Here is a 9809-nt window from a genome sequence, read left to right on the forward strand (position 1 = left end):
CAAAAAAAAAAATGGCTGATCGATAGGTGCGAAACTCGAAACTAATAATTTAACAATCCGGTGTTACGCCATGGAGCTCAACGCTCCACCGCTTTGAAATCGCGTACCTAATGTTAATTGTATACCTATTTCGTCCTATCTCGCAAGCCTGGGACGCCTACCTATTATATATATATATATATACACATATATATATATATAGTATTATACTATGTGTAAAAGAAAAAAGAAAAAAAAAAGTAAAAGAAAAAAAAAACGCCCGACTTCATCCCTCATAAGAACATATCCATGTATATGTATTACGAAAGCGTTACCGATATATTGTATTATACGACATATTATACGTGTATAATTGAGAAACTGAACGCGATGTTGATTGTAAATGTTAAAAATAAACAGTGTATAAAAACACAACAAATTTCTCGACTTTTTGTTATTCTTAAAAGATCAAATTACCTCGAAGTAAATAAATAATTTGCACGTAAAAAAAAATTCGCATCGTTCTGATAAAAATTAATTAAATCGTAGAGATATAAATATAAGCCAAAGTTCGGTTGGATTTGAATATCTTTGATGTTCAAAAAAAAGAAAAAAAAAAAAAAAAAAAAAAAGGATATCTTAATTGTTAAACTTGACTTCTTTCTTTATCAAAAATTAAATTAAATATCGATGTATCGGGGATTATTTAATGGATTCCAAGAAAGGAATGGCAAAATAGGTCAGGACACACGTTGTAATTCCATCGAATCGACGTAAGGGGACGTAAGTTGTGATATTGATAGGTGTTTTTAGCCGGGTTACGACAGAAATAGGAAGAGCTCTCACTTATTCATGCCTTCCCGGTATTCGAGTTAGGGGAATCGATAAATCGACCACACCGAACGTATACAGCTCCCCCTCCTCCCCCAACCAACTTGACGAGAAGTTGGAATCGTCTTATAGACAATTCCTCCCTTGTGTTCGTCCCCTGTGTAGCTGTAAAAAAAAAAAAGAAAAAAAAGAAAAAGAAAAAAAGAAAGGGTAGGCGACGAATATCCATCCAACGATTGTTATTTTTTTTCAGCGTAGCGGCTTTATTATTAGTACAAAAAGCATTTATTTTTACAAAATAAATAAGTTACATAGGCTCTGAAGAACGAAGGAACGAACTTTTAACTCCACCTTTTTCGAAGGTAATCGCGCCTTTCCAATTCGCTCCTTTCGTTTCGATGGAAAATTTATTATTATTATTATTATTATTATTATTATCATCATCATTATTATTATTAGCAGACGATTTTCCTTAAAAAAGCAATTAGGAAAGAAAGGCAATTATGATTCCTCCCTCTTTCGTTTTTCACTTTCAGGAATATCAGGCCGCATCATCGATACACATTTGAGAGGTTGTTTTACAGAATGGGGGGAGGGTGGGGGGCGGTCTTCATCGCTGTTCAAACTGTTCAAACTTTTAACATTAGCGGATTTCCTGGATGCTTGTTGGGCGGGGTAGGGGGGAGGTTCGGATGATTTTTGATCCGCGCGAAATCCACCTTCGATCCGTTCCCCATTCGTTTCATCGACGGTTGCCCCGTCAATCCGGAAGCAGAGCTCGACGAACTGGATGGTGGGTGGGGGGGTGGAGGATGTCGAATTTTTCTCGTCTCGAGGGGCGGTGAAACACGGTCGAAGGTGGTCGGGCGGGGTGAAGACTCTTCGCGATTAATATTGGTAACCACCGTTGCTAGCGTAGCTTTGACCACCTCCGCCTCCGGAGTAGCCACCATTTCCTCCGGAGTAGCCGCCCCCGCCACCTCCAGAGTAGCCACCTCCGCCACCTCCAGAGTAACCACCTCCGCCTCCTCCAGAGTAACCACCTCCGCCTCCTCCAGAGTAGCCACCTCCGCCTGAGTAGCCGCCATTGCCCCCGGAATATCCACCTCCGTTACCGCCTCCGGAATAGCCACCGTTTCCTCCAGAGTAGCCACCACCGCCGCCTCCAGAGTAGCCATTTCCACCTCCAGAGTATCCACCTCCGCCTCCAGAATATCCACCGGAGCTGAAAGAGAAAATCGTGATTACAACGAATTTTGAAACGATATCATATCGCGTATTTATCGTATTACGTATCCTCGACAGGTAGAGTTATAATGGAAGAGATGGGAGATAGAGATATGAAGAAGAGAATCGTAATCGTTTCAACGAGTAAATTGATTATTATCGTGTACTTATTATTTCTTAAATGGGTAAGAAAGTATAATGGAAGAGATATAGAAATGCTCGAATAAAATTATAGATGTGGATTGTAGATATTTCTCTTTCTCCTTTCCTTAATCCTAGAAAGACCGAGTAGAGAGATTGTATGCGATAAGTAGAGAAAGAAGAAATAGAAAAAAGAGATAACTAATCTTCTACAATTAAACCATATTATTCAATACCAATTATGACCAATCAACGTATCCACATATCTATTCCTTCTTTCACGTTTCATCTATTCTTTCTTTAACCAAGAAATACCTGTGCTGTGCTCTGAATTCCTTAAATCTACGGAAAAGGAGGAAGGAAAGAAAAAAAAAAAAGTCATAGATCCTTTACCCTCCGAAACTGCCACCACCGGTGCTAGGTGTACCGTAAGCGGAAGATGGTCTCGAGTATCCACCGCCACCGCCTCCTCCGTTGGGTGCACCGTAGGTGGTGGACGGGCCACCACCGCCTCCCCCGGTGGGTGCACCGTAGCTCGAGGATATCGAGCCGCCACCACCGCGCGAGGGTGCGCCATAGCTGGTGGAAAGCCCGTTACCGCCGCCAAAGCCACCGCCACCGCCGCCTCCGAAGGAAGGGGCGCCATAGTTGGTGGACGGCCTTCCACCGCCGTTCGACGGTGCGCCGTAAGTGCTCGACGGTGCACCGTAGCTGCTCGACGGTGCACCGTAACTGCTCGACGGCCTGCCGCCCCCGTTGGACGGTGCCCCGTAGGTGCTCGACGGCCTTCCACCGCCGTTCGACGGCGCGCCGTAAGTGCTCGACGGCGCTCCATACGTGCTGGACGGTGCTCCGTAGCTAGAGGATGGACGACCACCGCCGCCCCCCGACGGGGCACCGTAGGTGGAGGATGGACCTCCACCGCCTAAGTTCGGTGTCCCATAACTCGTTGACGGTGGTAGGTAACTACCGGATATTGGCGCTGTAAATACGTACGTTAACGTAAGGTTTCAGGTGTTATAAGGATAATTTTTAATTGGATAATTTCATATTTCAGAACGATGTTATTATTTAAGATTAATGAAATCTTGAGCTTTTATATTGGATCGAATTTTAATCTGGTTAGAAAGTTAAATAGAGAGGTAAATAATTTCGATTCGAATAAACGAAATTTAGGAAGGAAGTGGGAAAAGGGATCCATATTTCTCACGAAATATTTTCCCTCGAGTTTTCTTTTTACGTATATATCTGCAGTAAAATTAGCTCGTGGACGAGTTTGTCTGTACTGGCTGTGCGCAATGCTTAACAAGATCATGACTCTCCTTTTTGTCCTTGTATTCATTATTAGTCGGTGAAAGTGTGGGAGATGGCCAAATGACATTGTCTTCAGGACATTATCCGTCCCGTGAGACCGTAGTTTACGACTTCACACAGTGTTTTCTAAACTCATCTCGTACAACGTTCTCGACAAATTTGCTGAGATGTCACTATCTTTTGAAATTGCCGGGGTCAAGAGCCACGATCCGTTCGCATTGTCTTTAATCAAGTTCGTGACTGATCTCCCCATTCTCTTCTTTCTTTGTTCTATTGCCGGAAAGAATATTTGTAATTGAATATTCAAGGTTCTCTTAATGACTTATTTCGCTATTTAAGAACCACAAATTCTCTTTCAAGATGAATATAATGAAACGATGAAAAGACGAAAATGACAATTTCCAATACGCTTTCTTTAGAGTAATTGCAAAATGTTTAATTCTACTTTTAAACACAAAGTTGTCGTTTTTTCTCCTTCGTTCCTTCCAATTTATTTTCAAATTTATTTTCTCTGTTAAATATATTCTTTGTTGCGATCAAAATTAGAAAAAATGCCTTGCCTCATTTCTCTCTCTATACTTTGATTGTGTATTTCGTAATTTTTCATTTTTATTGCGTAACCATACAATATATCGTATCGTAATTCCTTACGTAAAACGTAAATTTTAATAGGTAATTAAGCAAAACGCGGAAATACTTAAGCGGCGTGGTTCATTAAAGATAATTCTTAATTTTCCTAAAATAAAGTATAGATTACAACACAATCGTAATTAGATCGTAACGATTTCCATCACGGAAACGAGCCTACCTTCGCGTAATATTTTTTAATTACACGCTTATTAAAATATGAAAATGAACGTTTTTCGAACAATTTCGATTTTTTTGCAGAAGCCTATTATAAAAATATAATAAGAATAATATATAATTTTTTTCTATTACAAAATCATTCTTCTTTTATATATATATATATAAAAAAAAAAGGAATAAAAATACGCAAAAATTAAGGATTATACAGAATCGGTTTAAATTCAGCAGCTATAAGTAGAAAATGTGTGTCAGATCACGAGATATCGGTTCGATTTGCACACTGTCCGCTATTCCGAGCGAAGGAACGTATCGATAATTCACGGCGTCTCATCGTTTGAATATTTCATTCCCGATTCCTCCAAGTGATCGCCATTTCTATTCTTTCTTTCTCTCTCTCTCTCTCTCGCTTTTTCCGATTTTTCAATCCTTCGTTCGCCAACATCGTCCACCGACATCGAGGATCCACTAGGAGAAATTTACCATGGCGTGAAATTCATCTTTCACTTCGATTCAATCGGATACAGAGTGATAGTGCTATGATGGTTGGAGCATCATAGTATCACGTGCGAATACTTTCAATTTTTTTTGACACTTTCTATCTTTCGTTTTTTTTTTTCTTTTTTTTTTTCATGACTCTCCACTTTCTACGTATTTCTTTCTGATTACAAGAAATTCTTTCAAGTATCGAACTCAATTATATCTCGTACTTTCCCCTATGTAATTTTTCATCAATTTCTCCTTTTATCGAGAGCAAGAGAAACAGGACGAGATTACTTCACAATGTAAAGCTGTGCAACGAAGTTTTCATCGATTCATCGAAATCCTCAATCGAACTTTTATTATTTGAAAACGTAAGACAAACAAGTGAACCGATATATAATTCGAACAATCCAATTATTACATTGCGGATATTTATTTATGTCATGCAGAAGTGCAGGCGACAATTTTGTTCATAAAAAACTTCATTCTGCCTAACTGTTATTAATCATATCAGTGTTAAGAGAACCCAAAATCTTGATAAAAAAAATTAATCGTCCCATTTTCACGTCCCTCCCAAAAACTAACACTCTCCCAAATTCCCAAATTCTTACCCTCGGCGTGGATAGGCTGCAAGAGCAGGGCCGTAGCGAGTACGGTCGCTGCGAGGGGGGCCCAGCACTTCCCGGGCCTCATGATCCCCGACGATGAAGCAAAGTCTCTCTCTCCCTTTTTCCTCAACTTCGTGGCCGATTCACATGCACGAACCCTCTCGAGGGTAACACCTGGCGTGTTCTTTTTTTAATCACGTGTTTGTTATATCTGCGTACGAAACGGAAATCAACTCTGTGACAGAATTGGTAGCGCGGATGAGATGCGGAGGCCTTCCCGGCGCATCCGTGAGATTTCGTCTAACGTGCTTCAAACATCGCCGATCTCGCTTATATAGTTAACCAGTCTTTCGGAGAAAGTCCTCGCGGGAGTGTAAGTGGATGCTCACCAGGTAGGCAAAGCGTGGTTCTTGGTGAACGTTGGTGCTCGAGCGTGGGGTGAAAGACACGGGGAGGGGGGGCTGGGGAGGAGGGGGTAGTAGTAGAAGAAGAAGAAGAAGAAGAAGAAGAGGAGGAGGAGGAGGAGGAGGAGGAGGAGGAAGAGGAGGAGACGCGTGGTCGTTGACGGGATCGCTTCTTCGGTTGACCCTGGTCAGGTTGTCCTTCTTTTTTTTTTTTTCGAAGCAGGTTTGCAGGTTCTTTTCCTTTTCTTTTTTTCTCTTTTATTCTTTAACCTTCCTTTTCAATCCTTTCTCGACGAACGTCACGGAACACGTTCATAGCTCTCTAAGTTATGATGAATAGCCGCAGATACGGCCTTGATGTCACGGCTGATGGAAGAGCGACCAGATGAGAGATGATGATGGTAACGATCACCCGAGGCGCGGACATGCATGCATACTCATCGGTTAGTTTGATGTTTCGCCATTTTATATAAAATATTTACGTGGATCGTTCAACTTTTAATTTGATATTATTTTGGCGCTGATTGTATTCGTTGGAGTTTTCAACGATGGGGATGCTCCTTTCCATCGTTGCGAGAATAATTTTTAGTTTTCTTTTCCCCAGAGGGGAAAATTTTACTTTTTGGAAATTGGGAAGTTTCTAGGAAAATAAAAAAGTGATAATGATATTTTTAATCCTCGTATTCTGCATGTTTTTTGAAATTTAGAACAGTTCTGATTTTTTTATTTTTTAGAGAAAAGAAATAGGTATAGAATGAATATGCATATTTTGTATGTTTAAATTTGATGGGAATGAAGATATATTGTTAGAGGATGAATGAAGATTCTAAAAAAAAAAGAAAAGAAAAAAAAATACACGGCATATTTTGCATATTTACATTTACAATTTTACTTTTTTAGAAAAATTTAGAATAATTTGGCCAACAATTTTTTATTCCTCTAAAATAGAAAATTAAAGAAAGGAGATATAGATAATATAATTTGCATATTTAAATTTGGAACAAGTGAAAATATATAGAGCGAGATTCGATCAACATGTCATTGCCCTTAGTTTTCGATCTTATTGCATTCAGAACGCGGTTTTAATTCTTGTTCTTGTTGGTCAAATTTTAGACACTCGTTTATTATAATCGTGATTCGAATACGCCAAAAGTTCTTGCGCGTTGGACTATCGAGTAGGAAAGTAGTTGCATTCTTAATAGAACGCTCTGTGCATTTTGAATTATAAGTAGATTGACCAACATGACAGTACCAGTATCAGACATTGCAGGAAATTATTATTACATATATTATTATCATCGAATTCTTGTTTCAATTTTGTTAAAAAATCTTTTTCGTTATCTGATACACGATAATTGTGATATAATAATATTATAAGCAATGCGAATAGTATAAGTAGTTATATATCCTTTACACGAAACCCTTTACGCTTGAAGAATTGTACGACTTGTTACGTTATTTCACTTTATAAAGCTTTATCATTAATGATTTCTTCAAAACGATTGTTTTCTAAGAATATATAAATTTTTATTCAAATTTATTTATTAAAATTTAAAATTTCAATTGCTTAATTAAAATAATACATTTAAAAAACGTGTATTTATATGATTATCAGATTACAAAAGTTTGTAGAAAATTTATAAAATGCACATGATACGCAAAAAAAAAACATTATTTTCATATAAATTTTAATTTGCGTAAACATCCATTACGCGTATATTTATGCGCATAAACGCTATCCTTGCACTAATATTTTATTTTATTTACTCTTACTAATTAATTCAATTTATTAATTAATTTATTAAATCTACGTAAGCTATAACAACATCCATCCATAAATAACGATAATGTACAATGTGAAAAAAAAAAAAAATATCACAATATATAGGCATAGAACATGAATTTTCGTTTTACTTAACAAACACGATCGATTTACGGAAAGTTATTATAGATGGCACTGCCAGTTCATTTCGAACTCGTTTTGAACAAATTCGGATATATTTGAAACGATGTACGAAAATATTATCATTCGCAAAATAAAAATTTTTTAAAAATTACAAAATCGATACACGATTGATGTAAATATCAAATTGGCAGATATCGAGTTACACCATATTTTTTTTTTCTTTTTTTTTGCGCAACCGCTTGAAAAGGTTTGTCGAAAGTCTCAGTCCCGGCTTTAAATTAGGATTAAGAACTGGCTGCATGGGTGAGCACGATTAATGTTGCTACTTAAGCAAGCACTTGTCCGGAACACGTTTCGCTCTGACCCATTGCGATATACGGAGCACGGATGACGATGATTTCTAGGCCGAGGACACGATCTGTCTACACGAAGCTGTTCGAAAAAGGAGAAGAAGAAGGAGAAGAAGAAGAAGAAAAAGAAGAAGGAAGAAACGATGATGTGTCGGGGGATATACAGACGCCTCGTCTGGAGATGCTTGCAAATCGACGTATTATTGCCAGTTGCTCGTTTCGTTACCCTCTTACTCGATCCTCTTGCGCTCGATGATCTACGACGGCCGATTGCATCTGCTTTCGCGCAAATTTATTTCGCCTGGTTAGACGCTGCAAATTGGACGAACGATATGATGCATCGATTTCTTCGCCATTCTATCGCGTTTCGTTTCGAACGGAATTTTTGCCTTCATTTTTGGAGAAGAAATGGACAGATTCATTTCTTGATTTTTATGTGTAAAAATTTTTACTTTATCGAAATTTGTAAAAGGAAAAATCAAGCGATTTTTGTATTTTAATAAGAGAAATCAGATAATATTGTTACGCTTAAGCGTTCTGAATATTAGAAAGATTATTAAAGATCATTTGGAATATTTGGGATTCATAAGGAAAGGAAGAATTTGAGATATTTTATTATATGTGTTGTTATTATTATTCATGTAAAACGGAATAATGTTTTAATTATGATATATATCGAAAATTTCAATATATCTTTTCCATATCCATAAAACGATTACTTAATAAATTGTTTTACATGCTTGTTATTTGACCTAATCTAACCTAAACAAATTCCAAATTTGATAAATTAAAATGTCATATCAACACGATAATTTATATCATTATCATGCAAAATATATTATAATCTCTATCGTATAACTATTTCTTTCTTAATTTTTCTTCAAATTGCTGAAAACTACCCTCCCAAGAAAGAATAAATTCTTCCAATTTTTATCTTCTTCTATTCTCTATTTCCTTTTTCGTTGGAACTAAAACACAGAGAATCACAAAATATGTATGGATAAAACCAAATATGGTTTCCTTCGAGCTACATACGTTCCAAGTATATGATCCCTTTTGGCTTTTTTCTCGCCTTTCCTCCCCCTTTTCTCGCCGATATAAAACGCGATGTTCGCGAAATACACTTAACACGCGCTCACTGATTGCTGAAAGAACATTGCTAAATCGACGATTTATTATTGCTCGTGTAGCAATAACGTAGCCAATGCACCACGGTGTACCACGGTTGCTGGGATGCACCCGCTATGACAACGTTGCGGTAATATGAATTGTTGGCCCAGATTCGTTGGTGCGTTTATCGCCGAGTGTAGCATTGATTGGAGCCGTTGCAACAGCGGCTGCGTAACGAAAATATCAAACCGTTCCACATTTAGCTCTCTCGTCTGCCTTTAAATCGATAAGATCTCTCGCGAGATGAACGAGAGCTTTCGGCTTTTCTTCGTTCAAGTCTTTATCGAAAATATCCCGACGACAAAAATCAATATTTTATTTAAAGGAATGAAATGTGACGAATTTGTTTGGAGGATGCAAGAGGAAATCAATGGTTTCAGAATGATGACAGAAGTTGCTCTTATTTATTTTATTCTTATTTTATTCTCATTTCAGAATTTCACGATGATTGGTAAGATTGGTTGGAAGTTGTTCGAATTGGACGAATTTACGATATATAAAATAAATAAAAGAAATATATTTAAAAAAATTGCATTGTACGCGATAAAAGAATTAATTAAATCGATTTTGTGGGATTTTGGATTTTGAAATG

At 37.6% G+C, this 9809-nt stretch overlaps 2 protein-coding genes across 2 annotated transcripts in view; one reads left to right on the plus strand and one right to left on the minus strand.

Annotated features, from left to right (window-relative positions):
- The window catches only part of LOC122719061 (high-affinity choline transporter 1), a 15604-nt gene extending 15190 nt beyond the window's left edge, over positions 1 to 414 (plus strand). Inside the window, exon 7 of the mRNA XM_043944591.1 lies at positions 1 to 414. This exon is cut by the window's left edge and continues 5383 nt beyond it. The gene's annotated coding sequence lies outside the window, so the exon portion shown is untranslated.
- Positions 415 to 1590: 1176 nt separating this feature from the next.
- On the minus strand, positions 1591 to 5472 carry LOC122719076 (loricrin-like). Its single transcript, XM_043944614.1, has 3 exons — positions 5391 to 5472; positions 2572 to 3160; positions 1591 to 2035 (listed from the first exon to the last, which is right to left on the minus strand). Exons 1-3 carry the CDS (start codon positions 5470 to 5472, stop codon positions 1699 to 1701), a joined length of 1008 nt encoding a protein of 335 aa, XP_043800549.1. The 3' UTR covers positions 1591 to 1698.
- Between the last annotated feature and the right edge of the window lie 4337 nt (positions 5473 to 9809).

Source organism: Apis laboriosa, unplaced genomic scaffold (genome assembly GCF_014066325.1).
Source record: "Apis laboriosa isolate Shangri-la unplaced genomic scaffold, ASM1406632v1 scaffold69_cov144, whole genome shotgun sequence".
Classification (NCBI taxonomy): Eukaryota; Metazoa; Arthropoda; class Insecta; order Hymenoptera; family Apidae; genus Apis; species Apis laboriosa.

Excerpts from the sequence above, each read along its gene's own strand:
- LOC122719076 (XM_043944614.1), bottom strand. The coding sequence starts at position 5,472 with ATGAGGCCCGGGAAGTGCTGGGCCCCCCTCGCAGCGACCGTACTCGCT. Across the intron at positions 3,161-5,390 it reads GCAGCCTATCCACGCCGAGG|CGCCAATATCCGGTAGTTAC; the intron begins GTAAGAATTTGG and ends ACGTATTTACAG. Across the intron at positions 2,036-2,571 it reads GGTGGTGGCAGTTTCGGAGG|CTCCGGTGGATATTCTGGAG; the intron begins GTAAAGGATCTA and ends TTTCTCTTTCAG.